At 42.4% G+C, this 24,887-nt stretch overlaps 1 protein-coding gene across 3 annotated transcripts in view; it reads right to left on the reverse strand.

The window, feature by feature from the left end:
* Window positions 1-24,102, reverse strand: part of LOC139565607 (solute carrier family 12 member 5-like) — a 298,108-nt gene extending 274,006 nt beyond the window's left edge. For 2 of the 3 annotated variants that reach the window (XM_071386043.1, XM_071386037.1), the window contains exon 1: window positions 23,628-24,102. In XM_071386043.1, the coding sequence (XP_071242144.1) occupies window positions 23,628-23,778 (151 nt within the window). In that variant the 5' untranslated portion in view covers window positions 23,779-24,102. The remainder of the gene's footprint in view (window positions 1-23,627) is intronic. The other variant, XM_071386051.1, reaches the window with a different exon arrangement.
* Between the last annotated feature and the right edge of the window lie 785 nt (window positions 24,103-24,887).

Here is a 24,887-nt window from a genome sequence, read left to right on the forward strand (position 1 = left end):
AATAAAGAAAAACCCTTGAATGATTAGGTATTCTAAAACTTTTGACCGGTAGTATATATACACACCGTTCAAAAGTTTGGGGTCAATTAGAAATGTCCTTGTTTTTGAAAGAAAGGCAAATTTTTTGTCCATTGAAATAACATCAAATTTCAAATTGATCAGAAATACAGTGTAGACATTGTTAATGTTGTAAATGACCATTGTAGCTGGAAAAGGATGATTTATTATGGAATATCTACATAGGCGTATATAGGCGCCCATTACCAGCAACCATCACTCCTGTGTTCCAATGGCACGTTGTGTTAGCTAATTCAAGTTTGTCATTTTAAAAGGCTAATTGATCATTAGAAAACCCTTTTGCAATTGTATTAGCACAGCTGAAAACTGTTGTGCTAATTAAAGAAGCAATAAACTGTCCTTCTTTATACTTCTTTCGCATCAGCATTTGTGGGTTCGATTACAGGCTCAAAATGGCAAGAAACAAAGACCTTTCTTCTGAAACTCATCAGTCTATTCTTGTTCTGAGAAATGAAGGCTATTCCATGCGAGAAATTGTCAAGAAACTGAAGATCTCATACAATGCGGTGTACTACTCCATTCACAGAACAGTGCAAATTGGCCCTAACCAGAATAGAATGAGGAGTGGGAGGCCCTGGTGCACAACTGAGCAAGAGGACAATTACATTAGAGTGGCTAGTTTGAGAAACAGACGCCTCACAAGTTCTCAACTGGCGGCTTCATTTTGCAACGCTATACCATACCCCGTGTACGGCGCTTAATTGGAGCCAAGTTCCTCCTACTACAGGACAATGACACAAAGCACAGCTCCAAAATATGCAATAACTATTTAGGGAAGAAGCAGTCAGCTGGTATTCTGTCTATAATGGAGTGGCCAGCACAGTCTCCAGATCTTAACCCTATTGAGCTGTTGCGGGAGCAGCTTGACAGTATGGTACGTAAGAAGTGCCCATCAAGCCAATCCAATTTGTGGGAGGTGCTTCAGGAAGCACATGATGAAATCTCTTCAGATTACCTCAACAAATTGTAATTGCAAATTGTAATTGCTGCAAATTGAGGATTCTTTGACGAAAGCAAAGTTTGAAGGACACAATTATTATTTCAATTAAAAATCATTATTTATAACCTTATCAACATCTTGACTATATTTCCTATTCATTTTGCAACTAATTTCATGTATATTTTCATGGAAAAGAAGGACATTTCTAAGTGGCCTCAAACTTTTAAACAGTAGTGTATATATTTACCCAAAAAATATATGGGGGATTGGAAATGATGCAGACAATTACATTGATGGAAGATAACAATCTATGCGCAATATATTAAAGCTGATCCATGCCCTCTTCATGATTGTGGTGGTGTGTGTGTGGATCCTGTTAAGCCCTTAGTGATATGGACGCCAAGGAATTTGAAGCTTGGGGTTGAGCTTGGAGGGGACGATGGTGTTGAACGCTGAGCTGGAGTCTCTGAACAGCATTCTCACATAGTTATTTCCCCTCTTGTCCAGGTGGGAGAGGGCAGTGTGAAGTGCAATTGTGGATCTGTTGGGGAGGTATGTGAATTGGAGTGGGTCCGGGGTGTCTGTGATTATGGTGTTCATGTGCGTCATGACCAGCGTTGGTGTGGGATTAATGATTAATAAAATGGTGAACAAACTGTAAATGTCTTATATTTGGTTTATTACTTATTATAAAGTTGTACCTAATTGATGTATTCAAATGGTTATGACAGTCATTTTAGTATTTTCACATCATTGTCCATATTTGTCGATTACACGGTTATACAATTACTGTCCATTTACTCTTGTTGTGCCATGATGATCATCGACACTTAAGTTAGCGAAAAGTATAAATGTGCCAATCTCTCCTTACTGATAGACTACTTTGAAGGCGAGGACAAATACGAGTGATTGTGTAATTTAGGTGAATTATTCCTTTAAGTTTGTCTCCACTTAGTCTATATTTTACCTTTTGTTCTTCCTCAAGTTTTAGTCCCTGTAAGGACCATCTGGGTAGGCTACAATTTGTGAGGTTGCTTGCCACTTCATTTTTCAACCCATCTCTGGTGTTTAAATCCTGGAAATAGGGTGTTTACTGACCAGAAGTATTGAATAGCATCAGATTGTATTGAAGTTTTGAGATGGGTTCCTTGAGTGGAGCAGCGGTATAAGGCACTGCATCACAGTGCTAGAGGTGTCACTACAGACCCGGGTTCGATCCCTGGCTGTATCACAACTGGCTGTGATCAGGAGTCCCATAGGGCAGCGCACAATTGGCCCAGCATTGTACGCGATAGGGGAGGGTTTGGCCGGGGTAGGCCATCATTGTAAATAAGAATTTGTTCTTAACTGACTTGCCTAATTATATAATAGGTAAATTAAACATGTTTAAAAATATGAAATCACTGGATAGACACAGATACACAACATAACCTGGTAGATAATAATGCTTAGAGGGAGAAATGCGATTTACAGACACTCATTCATTACTAAGACACTGCTTTGGATTAGCATACAATTCCTATTCAGATTTTATGGAGTCAATGATATGACAGAAAATACAGGAAGAAAAAATACAGATAATATTACACTCCATAGACAACAGTCCTTGAGTCCCAACTCACTGCTGAAGCTTGTGCAACATTGACTTAATAATCATCCTATTAATCCATTCACGGGTGCCATACAATGGGTCAGAGAGACTCTGAACATTACTGCTGTCTCCGAGTGATAGAGGGCTGAACACGGCCATTAGAATGATATCAGCGTCTCCACTAGACAGGAAGCGTATTATTCCCAAATCAAAGAGTCCCTCCATTCACACACATCATCAATGGTGGCACGGAGACAGAACAGCATGATTAGAGCCCTCCTCATGTCAAAGCAACAGTCAACAGCTCATTGTTAAGGAGGCGTAATCAACAGCTCCCAGTAGGCTAATGGTTCCATCCTGATTTGGATAATAATAATAATAACAAAACAAAGCCCTTACTCTAATCAGCACCAATGTTATGGCCAAGCTCATTCTGCTCCACAATGGCGAGAGTCCAGGACGAACAACAACACAGATGAGAAAGAAGACAATGGACAGGTAGGGCAGAATGGTGCACTGTTTCAAAAGGCTGCACTGTGCTGTATGCCACACAGGCGTGCACATGCACACACACCACACACTGTTCATCCACCAGCTCATGAATGGAGAAAAAGTTTCAAGGACACATTTGTCATTCAGAGTAACCTCACAAATATATACACAGACACATACACACATTTCTTACCACTTTGCCTATCTGTTGCTTTGTCCAGGCTTCCGTGCCCCTTGTACTGGACACCGAGGTACTGGGGTACAAGGCTGACCCCACACACTGTGGCCTTGGTAGAAGTCAACTGGTCTAGAGTTTTTCCTGGATCAAAAAGGGGCTTATGTGGTTGGAGTGGCAGAGGATGTGGCAATCCTGAATTTGGGAAATTGTTCTATTCTCACATACTGTCAATTTTTTATTTTGGTCTCAAAGATGACATTATTTTAAATAGGTCAATTATCTTCTCTACAAACTTTCCATCTGGTTTAAGTATTGTAGATTTACACTGTGTAACGGATCTCCTCTTCGTCTGAGGAGGAGTAGGAAGGATCGGACCAATGTGCAGCGTGGTAAGTGTTCGTCATTTTATTAAAATGCACTGAACACTAAAATACAAAATAAACAAACAAAGAACAACCAAAACAGTTCCGTCTGGTAACTAATACAAAGACAGAAAACAACTACCCACAAATCATAGTTGGAAAACAGGCTACCTAAGTATGGCTCCCGATCAGTGACAATGATAGACAGCTGCCTCTGATTGGGAACCACACCAGGCCAAACACAGAGAAACACAACAACATAGAAAAAGAACATAGACTGCCCACCCCAACTCACGCCCTGACCAAACTAAAATAGAGACATAAAAAAGGAACTAAGGTCAGGACGTGACACACTGATTGAATTTCTCCATGCCCTTTTTTTTTTTTATACTGTATGTCCCAAGAATTTCTTATCCAGTATAAGTCATTGTTCGAGACCAAAGAGAAGAGTCTAATGCAATGGAACACTGGAGCTGTGTTCGAATACCCATACTAACATACTCTATACTACAGTGGGGAGAACAAGTATTTGATACACTGACAATTTTGCAGGTTTTCCTACTTACAAAGCATGTAGAGGTCTGTAATTTTTATCATAGGTACACTTCAACTGTGAGAGAAGGAATCTAAAACAAAAATCCAGAAAATCACATTGTGTGATTTTTAATTAATTAATTTGCATTTTATTGCATGACATAAGTATTTGATACATCAGAAAAGCAGAACTGAATATTTGGTACAGAAACCTTAGTTTGCAATTACAGAGATCATACGTTTCCTGTAGTTCTTGACCAGGTTTGCACACACTGCAGCAGGGATTTTGGCCCACTCCTCCATACAGACCTTCTCCAGATCCTTCAGGTTTCGGGGCTGTCGCTGGGCAATACGGACTTTCGGCTCCCTCCAAAGATTTTCTATTGGGTTCAGGTCTGGAGACTGGCTAGGCCACTCCAGGACCTTGAGATGCTTCTTACGGAGCCACTCCTTAGTTGCCCTGGCTGTGTGTTTCGGGTCGTTGTCATGCTGGAAGACCCAGCCACGACCCATCTTCAATGCTCTTACTGAGGGAAGGAGGTTGTTGGTCAAGATCTCGCGATACATGGCCCCATCCATCCTCCCTTCAATACGGTGCAGTCGTCCTGTCCCCTTTGCAGAAAAGCATCCCCAAAGAATGATGTTTCCACCTCCATGCTTCACGGTTGGGATGGTGTTCTTGGGGTTGTACTCATCCTTCTATTCCTCCAAACACGGCGAGTGGAGTTTAGAGCAAAAAGCTCTATTTTTGTCTCATCAGACCACATGACCTTCTCCCATTCCTCCTCTGGATCATCCAGATGGTCATTGGCAAACTTCAGACGGGCCTGGACATGCGCTGGCTTGAGCAGGGGGACCTTGCGTGCGCTGCAGGATTTTAATCCATGACGGCGTAGTGTGTTACTAATGGTTTTCTTTGAGACTGTGGTCCCAGCTCTCTTCAGGTCATTGACCAGGTCCTGCCGTGTAGTTCTGGGCTGATCCCTCACATTCCTCATGATCATTGATGCCCCACGAGGTGAGATCTTGCATGGAGCCCCAGACCGAGGGTGATTGACCGTCATCTTGAACTTCTTCCATTTTCTAATAATTGTGCCAACAGTTGTTGCCTTCTCACCAAGCTGCTTGGCTATTGTCCTGTAGCCCATCCCAGCCTTGTACAGGTCTACAATTTATCCCTGATGTCCTTACACAGCTCTCTGGTCTTGGCCATTGTGGAGAGGTTGGAGTCTGTTTGATTGAGTGTGTGGACAGGTGTCTTTTATACAGGTAACGAGTTCAAACAGGTGCAGTTAATACAGGTAATGAGTGGAGAACAGGAGGGCTTCTTAAAGAAAAACTAACAGGTCTGTGAGAGCCGGAATTCTTACTGGTTGGTAGGTGATCAAATACTTATGTCATGCAATAAAATGCAAATTAATTACTTAAAAATCATACAATGTGATTTTCTGGATTTTTGTTTTAGATTCCGTCTCTCACAGTTGAAGTGTACCTATGATAAAAAATTACAGACCTCTACATGCTTTGTAAGTAGGAAAACCTGCAAAATCGGCAGTGTATCAAATACTTGTTCTCCCCACTGTATATACTATTAGTTCATTTTTGTATACTGTAAACTATCCTTTCAGTTGAGCGTACTAGCGCTTCACTTGTCTACCGGAAGTGGATGCTGTTGCTATGCAACCTCTTGCTAGCTTGATAGCATAAATTACTAGCTCGACATTTTATGACTTTGGGTATGTGATTAAATTTAATCTGGAGTGCTAGGCTGCGCTCGGAGTGTGCCCTGGACGTTCGTAAATTCAGAGCGTTGTTAGATTGTTCATTTGTATATTCAGAGCACACACTGGACGCTCTGGCTGAGGCGTAGGGTTGATCCGAGCATTCTGACCTCACGACGGCAGTCAAGCACCCAAGCTAACTGGCTAACTTGCTAGCTACTTCCAGACACAAATGAGAGAACACCTCACTCTGACCATTTTACTCGCCCTAGCAGAGCTGGTTTGGCTGTTTTCATGTTATCCAGAGCGTTGGTGACTGTCTGTGCTGCTGGCAACAATTGAATTACGTTTTTTCTTGCTCACGTTTACTGACACTGGCCATATTCAACTGGTGTTGAGCGTTCATAAATTCCTCAGTTATACTGTGACCTGGCACAGGTACACAATCACACAATAGTGCTCTGAAATCGGAGTAGAAAGCCAGAGCGAATTTACGAATGCACCTGAAAGTCAATTGAGAACGCACAACGACTAATAATCAAGTCAATAAACATTGAGTAGTTAGTTAGATAGCATATAGTTAATATACTGGCAAATTCGATGTATTAGTAGCCAACACATGTTAGGTAGCTAGCTAACATACCAGTAAATACTGCTGTAATGACATGCTATGCAGTTCGTAAGGATAGAGTAGCTAACAAATTGTCAGCCAACATAACATGTAAGGTAACTTATTTGAAATGTCAATTCTTAATTACATTGCGCAACATTTTCTTAACATTTGTCATAATTAGTTAAACTTCTTATGGCTGAGATCCCGTTAACGGGATCGATATGACAACAGCCAGTGAAAGTGCAGGGCGCCAAATTCGAAACAACAGAAATCTCATAAATTAAATTCCTCAAACATAGAAGTATTTTACACCATTTTAAAGATAAACTTGTTGTTAATCCCACCACAGTGTCCGATTTCAAAAAGGCTTTACGACGAAAGCACACCAAACGATTATGTTAGGTCTGCACCTACTCACAGAAAAACACAGCCATTTTTCCAGCCAAAGAGAGGAGTCACAAAAAGCAGAAAGAGATAAAATTAATCACTAACTATTCTTGTTCTGAGAAATGAAAGCTATTCCATGCGAAAAATTGCCAAGAAACTGAAGATCTCGTACAACGCTGTGTACTACTCCTTTCACAGAACAGTGCAAACTGGCCCTAACCAGAATAGAAAGAGGAGTGGGAAGCCGCGATGCACAACTCAGCAAGAGGACAAGTACATTAGAGTGTCTTGTTTGAGAAACAGACGCCTCACAAGTCCTAAACTGGCAGCTTCATTAAATAGTACCAGTAATTTACATTTACATTTACATTTAAGTCATTTAGCAGACGCTCTTATCCAGAGCGACTTACAAATTGGTGCATTCACCTTATGATATCCAGTGGAACAACCACTTTACAATAGTGCATCTAACTCTTTTAAGGGGGGGGTTAGAAGGATTACTTTATCCTATCCTAGGTATTCCTTAAAGAGGTGGGGTTTCAGGTGTCTCCGGAAGGTGGTGATTGACTCCGCTGACCTGGCGTCGTGAGGGAGTTTGTTCCACCATTGGGGTGCCAGAGCAGCGAACAGTTTTGACTGGGCTGAGCGGGAACTGTACTTCCTCAGAGGTAGGGAGGCGAGCAGGCCAGAGGTGGATGAACGCAGTGCCCTTGTTTGGGTGTAGGGCCTGATCAGAGCCTGAAGGTACGGAGGTGCCGTTCCCCTCACAGCTCCGTAGGCAAGCACCATGGTCTTGTAACGGATGCGAGCTTCAACTGGAAGCCAGTGGAGAGAGCGGAGGAGCGGGGTGACGTGAGAGAACTTGGGAAAGTTGAACACCAGACGGGCTGCGGCGTTCTGGATGAGTTGTAGGGGTTTAATGGCACAGGCAGGGAGCCCAGCCAACAGCGAGTTGCAGTAATCCAGACGGGAGATGACAAGTGCCTGGATTAGGACCTGCGCCGCTTCCTGCGTGAGGCAGGGTCGTACTCTGCGAATGTTGTAGAGCATGAACCTACAGGAACGGGTCACCGCCTTGATGTTAGTTGAGAACGACAGGGTGTTGTCCAGGATCACGCCAAGGTTCTTAGCACTCTGGGAGGAGGACACAATGGAGTTGTCAACCGTGATGGCGAGATCATGGAACGGGCAGTCCTTCCCCGGGAGGAAGAGCAGCTCCGTCTTGCCGAGGTTCAGCTTGAGGTGGTGATCCGTCATCCACACTGATATGTCTGCCAGACATGCAGAGATGCGATTCACCACCTGGTTATCAGAGGGGGGAAAGGAGAAGATTAATTGTGTGTCGTCTGCATAGCAATGATAGGAGAGACCATGTGAGGATATGACAGAGCCAAGTGACTTGGTGTATAGCGAGAATAGGAGAGGGCCTAGAACAGAGCCCTGGGGGACACCAGTGGTGAGAGCACGTGGTGCGGAGACAGATTCTCGCCACGCCACCTGGTAGGAGCGACCTGTCAGGTAGGACGCAATCCAAGCGTGGGCCGCGCCGGAGATGCCCAGCTCGGAGAGGGTGGAGAGGAGGATCTGATGGTTCACAGTATCAAAGGCAGCCGATAGGTCTAGAAGGATGAGAGCAGAGGAGAGAGAGTTAGCTTTAGCAGTGCGGAGCGCCTCCGTGACACAGAGAAGAGCAGTCTCAGTTGAATGACTAGTCTTGAAACCTGACTGATTTGGATCAAGAAGGTCATTCTGAGAGAGATAGCAGGAGAGCTGGCCAAGGACGGCACGTTCAAGAGTTTTGGAGAGAAAAGAAAGAAGGGATACTGGTCTGTAGTTGTTGACATCGGAGGGATCGAGTGTAGGTTTTTTCAGAAGGGGTGCAACTCTCGCTCTCTTGAAGACGGAAGGGACGTAGCCAGCGGTCAAGGATGAGTTGATGAGCGAAGTGAGGTAAGGGAGAAGGTCTCCGGAAATGGTCTGGAGAAGAGAGGAGGGGATAGGGTCAAGCGGGCAGGTTGTTGGGCGGCCGGCCGTCACAAGACGCGAGATTTCATCTGGAGAGAGAGGGGAGAAAGAGGTCAAAGCACAGGGTAGGGCAGTGTGAGCAGAACCAGCGGTGTCGTTTGACTTAGCAAACGAGGATCGGATGTCGTCGACCTTCTTTTCAAAATGGTTGACGAAGTCATCAGCAGAGAGGGAGGAGGGGGGAGGAGGGGGAGGAGGATTCAGGAGGGAGGAGAAGGTGGCAAAGAGCTTCCTAGGGTTAGAGGCAGATGCTTGGAATTTAGAGTGGTAGAAATTGGCTTTAGCAGCAGAGACAGAAGAGGAGAATGTAGAGAGGAGGGAGTGAAAGGATGCCAGGTCCGCAGGGAGGCGAGTTTTCCTCCATTTCCGCTCGGCTGCCCGGAGCCCTGTTCTGTGAGCTCGCAATGAGTCGTCGAGCCACGGAGCAGGAGGGGAGGACCGAGCCGGCCTGGAGGATAGGGGACATAGAGAGTCAAAGGATGCAGAAAGGGAGGAGAGGAGGGTTGAGGAGGCAGAATCAGGAGATAGGTTGGAGAAGGTTTGAGCAGAGGGAAGAGATGATAGGATGGAAGAGGAGAGAGTAGCGGGGGAGAGAGAGCGAAGGTTGGGACGGCGCGATACCATCCGAGTAGGGGCAGTGTGGGAAGTGTTGGATGAGAGCGAGAGGGAAAAGGATACAAGGTAGTGGTCGGAGACTTGGAGGGGAGTTGCAATGAGATTAGTGGAAGAACAGCATCTAGTAAAGATGAGGTCAAGCGTATTGCCTGCCTTGTGAGTAGGGGGGGAAGGTGAGAGGGTGAGGTCAAAAGAGGAGAGGAGTGGAAAGAAGGAGGGAGAGAGGAATGAGTCAAAGGTAGACGTGGGGAGGTTAAAGTCACCCAGAACTGTGAGAGGTGAGCCATCCTCAGGAAAGGAACTTATCAGGGCGTCAAGCTCATTGATGAACTCTCCAAGGGAACCTGGAGGGCGATAAATGATAAGGATGTTAAGCTTGAAAGGGCTGGTAACTGTGACAGCATGGAATTCAAAGGAGGCGATAGACAGATGGGTCAGGGGAGAAAGAGAGAATGTCCACTTGGGAGAGATGAGGATCCCAGTGCCACCACCCCGCTGACCAGAAGCTCTCGGGGTGTGCGAGAACACGTGGGCAGACGAGGAGAGAGCAGTAGGAGTAGCAGTGTTATCAGTGGTAATCCATGTTTCCGTCAGTGCCAAGAAGTCGAGGGACTGGAGGGAAGCATAGGCTGAGATGAACTCTGCCTTGTTGGCCGCAGATCGGCAGTTCCAGAGGCTGCCTGAGACCTGGAACTCCACGTGGGTCGTGCGCGCTGGGACCACCAGGTTAGAGTAGCAGCGGCCACGCGGTGTGAAGCGTTTGTATGGTCTGTGCAGAGAGGAGAGAACAGGGATAGACAGACACATAGTTGACAGGCTACAGAAGAGGCTACGCTAATGCAAAGGAGATTGGAATGACAAGTGGACTACACGTCTCGAATGTTCAGAAAGTTAAGCTTACGTTGCAAAAAATCTTATTGACTAAAATGATATAGTACTGCTGGCTGGTGAAATAGGCTAGCTAGCAGTGGCTGCGTTGTTGACTTTGTTTGAAAGTGTAGCTGGCTAGGTAACCTCTAACTGGCTAGGTAACCTCGACAATTACTCTAGACTACACAATTATCTTGGATACAAAGACGGCTATGTAGCCAGCTAAGATCAAACAAATCAAACTGTTGTACTGTAATGAAATGAAATGTAATACTACCTGTAATACTACCTGTGGAGCAAAGCGGAATGCAACTACTCGCTCCAAACCAAACCGGAAGTGCGTATCGTAGAGGGAGAGGCAATAGAAGTGTTGTTTCTTGTATTATTGTCTTTTGTGTCTTTAGAGGACTGCTTCACCTTAATGTCCCCTTTCCCTTTTCTTCTGTCCTTATTTTGTCCCACTTTGTCCCTTCTTTGTCCCTTCTTCTCTTCTGCCAACTAGACACTCCTTGTTAGCTAGCTAGCTTCTTTCAGGAATGTCCCTAGCAACTGCCTAGCAACAGGTAAACAACTTAGCTAGCTAAGAAAACGGTATAATTTTATGAAAAATTGTTACTTTTTCAAAAGCCTTTCTTCTTTGTTTGCTGCTTGTTTGGTCTCCTATTCAGTTTGCAGTTTTCTTTTGATTTTTTTTCGATGTACTTTACTCTAAAAAAACATTTAAATTTCAATATTTGTAGGAGCTCATCTTTTCAGCTGCTGCTGCTTAATTTGGAACTCCGGAACTCTATAGTAATACACCAGTCTCAACGTCAACAGTGAAGAGGCACCTCCGGGAGGCTGGGCTTCTAGGCAGAGTTGCAAAGAAAAAGCCATATCTCAGACTGGCCAATAAAAAGAAAAGATTAAGATGGACAGAGGAAGTCTGGCTAGAAGGCCAGCATCCCAGAGTCGCCTCTTCACTTTTGACATTGAGACTGGTGTTTTGCGGGTACTATTAGCCTTTTAAAATTGCCCACCCTGGAAGCCATAGTTTCTCAATGTATTTGAAAAATCTTCCCAGCTCTCTACCTTTCGATAACCACTCAGCGTGAAAGGGAAAAATGGCATGCTCTGATCCAGTGGAAACTTCATAAAATAGGCCTACCTGATTCCTTCTTATCAGTGCTTGACTTGGACTGAAATAGGTTCCCGTACTCATTTTGGGTGCTGGTACTGTTTACATTGAGGTGCAGGAGCTCCACAATACTTTTGAGCTAATATTGTATAAGAGGAACAGGAGCTCAAGCAGTGGAAAATGTGAGGTGCTGGTACTCCGCTACGGTGAACTCCTGCCCAAGTCAAGCACTGCATCTTGTCCTTTGTGCAAATAGCTACAGCTGTATCTGTCCCGAGCTCACTGGAGCTGGAAACCCTGATGGCCCAGAATATTTTATACAATGTTGCAAGTTTGCCAGACCCAAGTTAATAGTTGATACAATGTTTCAAGTTTGTTGCAGAATGTGATTTATAAGATTTTTTTTATGAGGATCTTTTCTACCTGCAGGCTGCAATGTTTTTATTTGTGCGCTTTAAGTAGGCTATTTTTACATAGTTGGCAATGGCAATAGAAGTTACTTTTTAGGTTTGTATAATTTTTATTTAGATTTGGATAGAATTTTGATTAACCACATGACAATGATTTTGAGATATGAAGACGGTATTATAAATTAAATGAAACTGTTCCATGAAAATATGCATATGAAAACCATAACTGGCACGTAGATAGGTAGAAATGGTAAGATAAATTGTCATTCCACATGAGAAAGGTTGCTCGTGTAGCCTATTACCGGCAACTTCAGGCGAGTAATGGCAGAATCTGCTAAAGCCAGCAGGAGCGGGAGGAGAATGGTTGGGTCAAGTTAAGGTTTGTTTCTTCTGGTTATCTAGATCTCCGGCTCCCTCTTGAGTCATTTGTGTCTTATTTCATAAAAAAATAAGCTTAAAGCTTCAGACAAGCTCAATGCATACAGTTGATTTTATTAAAACACACAGAGTGTGTCTATACAAGGAAAACTACTTGTTTAAAAATTTGGGTATTTTGGGTATTATGGTCAGTCTGGCACTAAGGCTGTTGCGGTGACCCTATTACCGCCACACTGGCTGTCACGAGTCATGAAGGAAGTCAAATTCCATGTGACCGTTTAGTCACGGTAATTAGGCTTCTCCAATCTCTGATGCTGCTGATGGTCATTAGTAGCCTACTAAACTTGCTAACTGCCTGGTAATAAGCACTCTATTGTCCCTCTAATTACTCTGACATCGATGCAAATGTATTCAAAAATCTAATCAAACACTTCATGAGAGCCCATGAGCTCATGTTGCGCAACATTTTTATAGCTTATGCAATTGCATGAAAAAACTGAATAATGGCCTCTATTAAAAAGAGGAGGATCACATCAGCTTTCTATAGGCTAGGCCTACTATATTTATTTCTCAACATTCCTAATATTAAGCACATTGCTTCTCTTTACAACAGGAGTATAGCCTACCTGGACGGCATGAAAATTAACAACGCGAAAAGCATCCTCAATTCGTTATTTAAAAAGGTTTTTGATGCACAACTGTCCCAGACTATGTTTGGAATATTTATCTCTCGCACAGAAAAGGTCAACTTTTGTACTATGGGGGATAGTAGATTGACATAGGCTAGTTCTTTTGCTGTTCGTTAGAACTACTCATTTTGTTGGCTGACAAAAAGTAAATGTGGACAGTTCTTCCAACATTTTCAATATGCGTCTCGGATAATTGGATAAGGACATGCACAGTTGCGTCCCCGATGTGTCGGTCTACACTTAGCAGTAGGCTCCAGCACTTCTCTACGTCTCGCCATGCTTTCCACCTGGCTACCGCAACCCCGGCCAACAGCTCTGCACCTCCCGCAGCAACTGGCCCAAGCCCCCCCCCCCCCCCGCTTCTCCTTCACCCAAATCCCAAATTTGTCTGTCATAGTTGAAGTGTACCTATGATGAAAATTACAGGCCTCTCTCATCTTTTTAAGTGGGAGAACTTTCACAATTGGTGGCTGACTAAATACTTTTTTGCCCCACTGTATATGCATATTATTATTACTATTGGATAGAAAACACTCTGAAGTTTCTAAAACTGTTTGAATGATGTCTGTGAGCATATGGCAGGCAAAAACCTGAGAAAAAATCCAAACAGGAAGTGGGAATTCTGAGGCTGGTCGATTTTTTTTTTTTTTTTTTGCACTTCCTACGCCTTCCACTAGATGTCAACAGTCTGTAGAACATTGAATGAAGCTTCTACTGTGATGTTGAGCCGGATGGGGGCTGTTTGAGTCAGTGGTCTGGCAGAGAGCCAGGTCCTGGTCATGCGCATTCCACATGATAGCGACTTGCGTTCCATTACTTCTATAGACACAAAGGAATTCTCCGGTTGGAACGTTATTGAATATTTATGATAACAACATCCGAAATAATGATTCTAGACTTAGTTTGACAAGTTTATTCGACCTGTAATGGCGGAGAAATGTTGTTTCTATCTAAGCGCCGTCTCAGATTATTGCATGGTTTGCTTTTTCCGTAAAGTTTTTTTTAAATCTGACACAGCGGTTGCATTAAGAACAAGTGTATCTTTAATTCTATGTAAAACATGTATCTTTCATCAAAGTTTATGATGATTATTTCTGTTATTTGATGTGGCTCTCTGCAATTTCTCTGGATATTTTGGAGGCATTTCTGAACATACATAGGACTGCCTATTTATTTGTTAGCTGCTCAACACAGAATAGCCGCATGTGTACACTCCCTCAAATTATTTGAAGAAAATATCCTTTATATTTTATTCAGCTTTGTTCAATTGTTTTCTTCATACTATAAAAGAAAAGAAAATGATGCTACGGAATTCTAAGCAAATATTGTCTGCTAAATGAACTAGTGTAGCCCACAGCCATTTGGTATAGCCAGATGAAGACATAACAACTCAGGACAACTCACAGTTTGCTGTTCTGTTAAATGTGTTTTATGCTAATTAACTTTTAATAACAGTGAGCCCGGTAGTTATTTGCTTGACAATCACCGGCTGACAAAATTTCATGACCACCACAGCCCTTTCTGGCTCTGACATTTATTTTTTGTAGCTGTCAAATACTTGCTTCCTCTGTCCTCAGTTGCATGGAATGCAATCCTTGATTCATTGCATCCCCTCTCCTTGTCTCCTTCTCAAAACCAATTCGATGAGAAGATCAGAGGTCCCTCCTCTCTCACCTTCTTATTCAATGGGTTTTTGAGGAGGCAGCGAGGAGAGAGGACGTGAGGAATGAAGGAAATGCAATTGAAAGGATGCTCCCCTTGTTTCCTCCATTCCTCACCTCCCTCTCAAAGCACATTGGGGGAGAGGAGAGAAGGTTCCTCCCGTCGGGCTTCAATGCACTCTCAACGAGAGGCAAGGAGTGGAGAAAAAAGGACAGAGGAAGAAGGAATGTGATGTCTAGTTCACACATAAAGGGAAAGGGCGCTACCTAGTCAGATGTACAACTGAATGCATTCAACTGAAATGTGTCTTCCGCATTTAACCCAACCCCTCTGAATCAGAGAGGTGCGGAGGGCTGCCATAACATACACTGCTTGAAGAGTTCACTAATAATAATGATTTCATTAATGGTTATTACTTTTGTCAATGATTTTGTTGACAGAACCCATTGTATAAAATTATTATATCAACTATTAAAAAATATAGAAATGCTGTTGGAAGGTTTAGCATGGCTATAAAGGATAGAGAGGTTGACTGAAGCACAAACAGACCTGGCTACTAGGCAAGACAAAGAAACATGCAGTGTCCATGTTTCATGTGACATTTTGAATGAGATGTAGATGTTTTGTTGTAGCTAAGAGTTATGGTCTCATTGTGTCTATCTATAAAGACACCATGCCTCCATCTTGGCATTCCCCCACCATTGTAGAAAATATTTTAGAAGGTATAGAAATGTATTATTGTTTATATTCGTATTGCCTAATTTATTCTATTCCAGACACCTTAATACTTTTAAATTATATTTTGTGAGCTAAACATAAAAATAACAAAATTAGAAACATTTTCCTTAAAGTATTTTTGTTGTTGTTGAGATTACTAATGTTAATGCCCCCACTACAACAGAAACATACTTAAATACCTGTAACTAAACATGTAATTGAAATACTGCAGAATACCATGTATTCCAATGGAGGATTGCTTCTACTGGGGAGTGCCAATATGGCCGAATAGTGACTTCAAAACCTCTAAATGGCCAATACATAGCATCAGCAATCCAGGGATTACATACATCATTGGCTGTGAAGTACAGAGCCTGAGCTCTGATGTCATTTATAGCGTCTTACGGAACAGCCACTGCATTCCAATCTGCCATTTTCAACCTGTATACGGGTAAAAGTATAAAGGGCTACAGGTCCAGTATGTAGCTTTGTGGATGACCTGACCAACTTCACATAGAAACATGAGTTATCTGTCATTCTCATTGAAAGCAAGTCTGATAATTGGTAGATCCGTTCTAAGTGCACTATTTCTATGATTCCCGTCCATAAGTTATGCTTTTGCATCATTACTTTGGTTTTCTACACGAGTTTCAAACAACTTAAAATTTTATATTTTTGGTTATGGAAAGATATTTCACAGCAGTTTAGATTGTACAATGACTCTACACTATACATTGCTTTTTTGTCACAAATTGAAATTAGACAAGCATGATAGACTTTTTGCAACCAGATAATGGCTGAGCAATTTCTATATATTACGCCTTTAACCAGGGTTTAACAGTCTACCAATTAGAACTTGAAATCACCAATTTAATTGATGCAAAGGCCGAGACTTATTGTGGGACACCTCCACTTGATCAATTTTATTTCACTATTTTCTCATCTAAACAAAAAAGAGTGCTTTCATCATTCAACATTTGCTGTTATTCACATACAGTTGAAGTCGGAAGTTTATATACACTTAGGTTGGAGTCATTAAAACTCGTTTTTTAACCACTCCACAAATTTCTTGTTAACAAACTATAGTTTCCGCAAGTCGGTTAGGACATCTACTTTGTGCATGACACAAGTAATTTTTTCAGATTATTTCACTTACAATTCACTGTATCACAATTCCAGTGGGTCAGAACAACTTCCAAATGCCTGAAGATACCAAGTTCATCTGTACAAACAATAGTATGCAAGTATAAACACCATGGGACCACGTAGCCATCATACCACTCAGGTAGGAGACGCGTTCTGTCTCCTAGAGATGAACGTACTTTGGTGTGAAAAGTGCAAATCAATCACAGAACAACAGCAAAGGACCTTGTGAAGATGCTGGAGGAAACAGGCACAAATCTATATTCACAGTAAAACAAGTCCTATATCGACATAACCTGAAAGGCCGCTCGGCAAGGAAGAAGCAACTGCTCCAAAACCACCATAAAAAGCCAGACTACGGTTTGCAACTGCACATGGGGACAAAGATCGTACTTTTTTGAGAAATGTCCTCTGGTCTGATGAAACAAAAATAGAACTGTTTGGTCATAATGACCATTGTTATGTTTGGAGGAAAAAGGGTGAGGCTTGCAAGTCGAAGAACAACATCTCAACCGTGAAGCACGGGGGGGGCAGCATCATTTTGTGGGGGTGTTTGCTGCAGGAGGAACTGGTGCAATTCACAAAATAGATGGCATCATGAGGTAGGAACATTATGTGGATATATTGAAGCCACATCTCAAGACATCAATCAGGAAGTTAAAGCTTGGTCGCAAATGGGTCTTCCAAATGGACAATGACCCCAAGCATACTTCCAAAGTTGTGGCAAAATGGCTTAAGGACAACAAAGTCAAGGTATTGGAGTGGCCATCACAAAGCCCTGACCTCAATCCCATAGAACATTTGTGGGCAGAACTGAAAAAGCATGTGTGAGCAAGGAGGCCTACAAACCAGACTCAGTTACACCAGCTATGTCAGGAGGAATGAGCCAAAATTCACCCAACTTATTGTGGGAAGCTTGTGGAGGGCTACCCGAAACGGTTGACCCAAATTAAACAATTTAAGGGCAATGCTACCAAATACTAATTGAGTGTATGTAAACTTCTGACCCACTCGGAATGTGATGAAAGAAATAAAAGCTGAAATAAATCCTTCTCTCTACTATTATTCTGACATTTCACATTCTTAAAATAAAGTGGTGATCCTAACTGACCTAAGACAGGGAATTTTTACTAGGATTAAATGTCAGGAATTGTGAAAACTGAGTTTAAATGTATTTGGCTAAGGTGTATGCAAACTTCCGACTTCAACTGTACATACATTTTTGGGGGGGAATGATGAAGTATCTCAAACTTTGACTGTTACACACTAAACCACCATGGTGAGCGCCAAAACTATTGGGACAGTGACACATTTTGTTGTTTTGGCTCTGTACTCCAGCCCTTTGGATTTGAAAATATACAAATACTATGAGGTTAAAGTGAAGACTGCCAGCTTTAATTTGAGGGTATTTTCATCCATATCGGGTGAACTGTTTAGAAATTACAGCATCTTTTCACTTTGCCATTATGTGTAGAGGGGTGAGAGAAAGAATCTAATCCATTTTGAATTCAGGCTATAACGCAACAAAATGTGGAATAAGTCAAGGGTCAAGGGGTATCAATACTTTCTGAAGGCACTGTATATCCCCTGCTATGTAAAATTAGAATGCAAAATGCCTTCTCAGCTTTCAATTTGCAAAATAAATACTGCTGTGTGTATCAATCACTCTCTTGGCCAGAGCCTGCATTTCAAGTAGGAACTAATCTTGCCATCTCTTCATTTTCCTCTGTAAAGGAGGAACCTCTTCATAGAGGGACTCCCTTGGTCGCCAGCCAGAAGACACTGTTGGTTCACAGCCTTATGGATGCTCTTGTCTCGGGATCAAAGATAACATGGTTACCATGGCTACAGCACCTTTTCATTCTCATATTTCATTACAAATGGTTTTACAGTGAGGAGAAAGATATTCATTTTTTCAATTGATGTGTAGTACAAAATCGTCATCTACTTAATACTATTCATCTGTGATTGGACATACATATGAGGATAAGCGTGGAACAAACCTTGGAGCTCACTCAGGGGGGGACATTATTCTTACTGAAATGTTGTTTAAAAGGCATTAAACTGATTACCAGACAAGTAATGGATCAAAATCTATTTAAATGTGAAAGAAAGCTTGGCTTCATACAGCATATCACTTGCTTAATCTTAAGTGTTTTTCTCTTCACTGCAAAACCCTTTGTAATGAAATATGAGAATGAAAAGGTGATGTTGCCATGGTAACCATGTTATCGTTGCTTTCTAGACAAGAGCCTCCATAAGGCTGTGAACTAGGGGGGTGCCAACATGGCCACACACGTATTTGTAATAGTATCCGTAATTGACAGTTAATAGTCGGATTGAATGATACTCATGATCGGAAGAACTTGCAGAGGTCAGCCAAGTTTGCTGTCACTCAGTCAGAATGAGCATTAGCATTTCAACTTTTTTCCCTACCCTTGCCCCAATAGTTGGATATTATGCACATTGATACACTACATGACCAAAAGTATGTGGACACCTGCTTGTCGAACATCTCATGGAAGGCTTTCCACTAGTAGTTGGAACATTGCTACTGGTACTTGCTTCCATTCAGCCACAAGTGCATTAGTGAGCTTGGGCAGTGATGTTGGGCAAATAGACCTGGCTCGCAGTTGGCATTCCAATTCATCCCAATTGTGTTCGATGGGTTTGCGGTCAGGGCTCTGTGGAGGCCAGTCAAGTTCTTCCACACCAATCTCGACAAACCATTTCTGTATGGACCTCGCTTTGTGCACGGGGGCATTGTCATGCTGAAACAGGAAAGGGCCTTCCCCAAACTGTTGCCACAAAGTTGGAAGCACAGAATCGTCTAGAATGTCATTGTATGCCGTAGCATTAAGATTTCCCTTCACTAGAACTAAGGGGCCTAGCCCGAACCATGAAATACAGCCTCAGACCATTATTACTCCTCCACCAAACTTTACAATTGACATTCGTCCATCTGTCTGCCAGCTAGTGAAGTGTGATTCATCACTCCAGAGAACGCATTTCCACAGCTCCAGAGTCCAATGGCGGCGAGCTTTACACCCCTCGGCCGACGCTTGGCATTGCGCATGGTGATCTTAGGCTTGTGTGCGCCTGCTCGGCCATGGAAACCCATCTCATGAAGCTCCCGACGAATGGTTCTTGTGCTGACATTGCTTCCAGAGGCAGTTTGGAACTTTGTAGTGAGTGTTGCAACAGAGAACAGACAATTTTTACACGCTACGCTGTACCATTCTGTGAGCCTGTGTGGCCTACCACTTTGCAAATGAGCCGTGGTTGCGCCTAGACGTTTCTATTTGACAAACTAACTTGTTGGAAAGGTGTCCTCCTGTGACGGTGCCACGTTGAAAGTCACTGAGCTCTTCAGTAAGGCCATTCTACTGCCAATTTTCTATGGAGATTGCATGGCTGTGTGCTCGATTTTATACACCTGTCAGCAACCCGTGTGACTGAAATAGACGAATCCACTAATTTGAAGGGGCATTCACATACTTTTGTGTGTATAGTGTCGCTTGATAGCAAACGTCCTCGCTACGTGATTTATCATAGTAGCAGGCAGCAGCAATCTAAATCATCAGTCCCAAAACATGCAAGGAAAAGTGGTTGGATGAAATTATGAAGCGACTGGACGGAGAAATACAGCTTCACTTTATCCAATCAGAGAAGCAGGATCCTCTATCGCAGCCGGCCGCGACCGTGAGACCCATGGGGCATGCGCACAATTGGCCCAGCGTTGTCCAGGTTAGGGGAGAGTTTGGCCGGCAGGGATGTCTTTGTCCGATCTCGCACTAGTGACTCGGGCGCATTGGTGCGGCTGACTTCCGGGTTAAGTGGGCATTGTGTCTAGAAGCAGTGAGGCTTGGTTGGGTTGTGTTTCAGAGGATGCACAGCTCTCGACCTTCGCCTCTCCCCATGGATAATTACAAAACATACTTGGATCATAATCGTATCCAGAAAATTGCTCATATATGTTACGATACTCGTTTTGTCCAATTACTCGTGACACCTCTACTGTGAACCCGCCGCGCTTCATGAGGACTAAGCGAGTGCAGGCGCTGGGCAAGAGAGAGATTGCAAAATAAATACTGCAGAGTGTATCAAAGTGAAAAATTTGAAGTATTGAGAAGGCATTTTGCATACTAAGTTTACATAGTAGGGGATATACAGTACCTTCCGAAAGTATTCATACCCCTTGACTTAATCCACATTTGTTGTGTTACAACCTGAATTCAAAATGGATTAAATACACTACCGTTCAAAAGTTTGGGTTCACTTAGAAATGTCCTTGTTTTTGAAAGAAAAGCACTTTTTTTGTCCATTAAAATAACATCAAATTGATCAGAAATACAGTGTAGACATTGTTAATGTTGTAAATGACCATTGTAGCTGGAAACGGCAGATTTTTTATGGAATATCTACATTGGCGTACATAGGCCCATTATCAGCAACAATCACTCCTGTGTTCCAATGGCACGTTGTATTAGTTAATCCAAGTTTATCATTTTAAAAGGCTAATTGATTATTAGAAAACCCTTTTAGCACAGCTGAAAACTGTTGTCTTGATTAAAGAAGCAATAAACTGGCATTCTTTAGACTAGTTCAGTATCTGGGCATCAGTATTTGTGGGTTTGATTACAGGCTCAAATGGCCAGAAACAAAGAACCTTCTTCTGAAACTCGTCAGTCTATTCTTGTTCTGAGAAAGTAAGGCTATTCCATGCGAAAAATTGCCAAGAAACTGAAGATCTCGTACCACCTTGTGTACTTCTCCCTTCACAGAACAGAGCAAACTGGCTCTAACCATAATAGAAAGAGGAGTGGGAGGCCCCGGTGCACAACTGAGCAAGAGGACAAGTACATTAGAATGTCTAGTTTGAGAAACAGATGCCTGACAAGTCCTCAACTGGCATCTTCATTAAATAGTACCCACAAAACACCAGTCTCAACATCAACAGTGAAGAGGCGACTTCGGGATGCTAGCCTCCTAGGCAGTTGTCACAGTGACATCCTAAACATTCTATTGAAATAGTTACTTCCATAGTGTAGTCTTTTGTTTAGACATGTAGCTAGCTAGCTGAACAATGAACCATAATCCCAATTCATAATGCTACTACCCTGCATGAATCGGCATGTAGCTAACCAACCAGGTTCAATGTTAGCTAACTAACATTAGGCAATAACTAGCAATGCAAATGGATCTGAGATACGAATAATATTACTACACAGATCATACATGTAACGTTAGCTAGCTAGCCAGCCAGCTAACATTAGCTAGCTAGCTAACAGTACACTTTAACTTGAAATGAAAATGACTTCCTGACAAAATTAGAAACGTGTAATATCTGAAAATGTAGCTAGCTAGACTATCTTACCCGTATTCATGGACGGACGCTTCTCCCTCTCTGTCACAGATGCCAAGGTTGCTCTTAGTTTGAAGATGTAATCCGGAGACAGATGTTTTGTACAACAGCCTTGTGTGTTCCATTTTTGACTCTGTCTGAATATTTGCAATCAAACACCAGATTTTTCTCCTTCTCCTTAGCTATCATACTCTAATACTCTTTCAAAAGTTGGTCCTCCAGAAAGTGAAGAGCAACACTTATGCAGTTCTACTACGCAATATCTTTCAAAAAAATTATGTTAGAAAGGATTACCTACACATACTGACCATCTCATGTTATAGACAGAAGCTTTCGACATGGCAGACCAATCTGAACTCATCTCTCGGCATGTCCAGCCCACTCATTATCTCAGCCAATCATGGCTAGCGGGAAGGTTGCTGGCTTTTTTCCGTGGCTAAACCAACTAGGCTGGTAATTTAACAATTTTATTCGTATTTTGTTATTAAGGCACATGAAAGTTCACATGTTCCAGAAGGCATTTGCCAAAAAACGCATTTTGATAAAAATAAAAAAAATACCGTTCAAATGGCACTCCTGTGAAGTAGTGACGTGCGACATACGCCTAGTTTCCTGAAATGAGTCACAAATGGGAGCATGATTCAATAAAATTTTCATTTTTATGCAGTAAGCAGACCTATATTTGTTTGTCTAGCCTGCATACAGGAAGGTTTTATTATTAAAACTGGAAGACTAAATCGGTAGGGGACATTCTACCTACCACTTGTAGAGTACTCAAAACCATTCTAAACCATTCTAAACCATGTTAAGAAGTACAGGAAAAAGGTATGTTATGCCACGCACACACACACACTGCATTCATACTGCAATGCGGATCTGATTGAATTCACCCTCGGGAAGTGATGAATGAGCAATCAAAATCGAATTTGAAGAAGTGCAATCTATGTGTATCTTTAGTGTTTACACTGAACCAGCCCTTAAAGTATTTATGACAACTATTGATCTGTTCTGAAAGAATTTATATGAACTGAACTGTACAGGACCTGAAAACAACTGTAATCTATAGCATGTTGCCTCTGGTAATGGTGAACTGCTAGAATTCTTAATGGAAAATGTTCTAAAATTGACTACCATCAACAGATATTTGAAAACTAAGGGTTTACTCATTTCAATCTTGAGGGAATGGGTTTGTATGGTAATGGAAGGGGATCATTGCAATGCTTGGAATTACCATCCACCTGTCATGCACCCAAACAATCTCAGTAAGATTAACGCACACTCATGGAGTCTCAACAAGTAACATACCATGCTTATCTAGCTGCTGTGACTCAACATTCTAAGACACCATGCTTCAAACCAAAAGCACAATATTGCAACTAATCATTAATGTGCAACAAACAGTTCCATAATAATCCATGTAAATTATGTTACTGGGGCAGTTATTTCCTATAAAAAAAAACATTTTTCTGTTTTCTCTGTCATTTCAATTAACTTAAATACAAAAATATGTATATAGAAAATGCCATTAGGTTGACATTTTGCGCAATGCACCTGTGGATTTATACCATATTGAAATAATGGATGCAAATAGGACATTGTTGACCGTGTGCCCGTGCGGTCATTTAAAATTCAAGTCACACACAGACATCTGTTCACAGACACTATGGTGGCACGCAGCAAACCACCAAGCATCCAGGCGTTACCATGTAGCATACAATACAGTAGCAGCGCGCATCCTACCTTCCACGACCACCACCTCCGTATTGAAAGACACCTCTTTATTTGAATAGCTCGGCGTGGGTTCATCTCCCTCGAACAGTTGGTTCACCTCGCCCTGGATGTCTGACATGTCGCTCTTGGAAAAGGCTGTCACTGTAAACCTCTGGCTCATGGTGTCGCTGGCAGTACCTCACAACGTTGAGACAAGCGGCGGGTCTCCTGCCTTGGCGGCGACACGGTGGAGGAATTCACCAAGGATGCAGATGCAGACAGACACTCCTGTCAGCTATTATGAGGGCTGTTCACCGACTCAAGTGATTGTCCTTGGTATTATTGACCAGCAACAACAAGTTTCCCTCTGTCTTGTATTTGGAAACTGCGGCGTTTTGTTCGTTGATATGAGATATTGAATGATGAGAAAGCTATCACGTCAACCGGTGTCTGGAAACGGTTACGCATATGGATCCTAGAGGCCGTGGATCATCAGCAAAGATGTAGGATAGACAGTAGCCTAAAGCCCGACAGATGGCGATATTGAGTCGTTCCAAAGGCATCCTATGCAGCCGGCAATACACTCTACCCTCTGAGCACCGGGCCAAACCAAAACCATAATTGGAGGCGGGGGGATCCAATCATACAATTAGGCTAGAGTAGTACTTCATAGTATAAAGCCAGTAGCTACGGTGGGAAAATAATTTCCAATGCATCAAATTCATCATGATATATTATTCACGAAGTCAAATTGGCCTCTCTAAATGGAAATTATGTGCCGGAACTGGTCCATGGGGGCCTTGGATTGTGAAGGGGAAAAACAATTGGGCAAGGCTTGTAAGGAGAACTGAGCAATAGGGTCTCTCTCTCTCTCTCTCTCTCTCAAACCCTTAATTCTGTGAGCTAACTTGCAACAAATAAAAAGAACAGGGACATTTAACATGGTAAATTCATAAGCACAAATAAGAATTGTATAGAAAAGGATATTTTTCAAATGGAGAAAGTTATTGTGAAGTGACAATCTGTGCATCTTGAGTGTTATTTCTTAAAACAAGTGATAATTGGTAATGGTTATATTGGGCTCATTCCTGAGAGTTCAAGAGTTCAAAGACAACTTTGGTAGTATTAGAAACTTAGAAACAACTGGTTTCTAGTAGGCTACATAATTAGAGAAGGGCTGTTTCTCTGAACCTCAGGCAAAAGGCTCAAGCAAGCCTGTTTCTCTCCCCAGGCTGAGCAACCTATCCTCCTTATTTATGTTTAGAAAACACATGTGAAGGCCACAATTGT

Source organism: Salvelinus alpinus, chromosome 2, assembly GCF_045679555.1.
Source record: "Salvelinus alpinus chromosome 2, SLU_Salpinus.1, whole genome shotgun sequence".
NCBI lineage: Eukaryota > Metazoa > Chordata > Actinopteri > Salmoniformes > Salmonidae > Salvelinus > Salvelinus alpinus.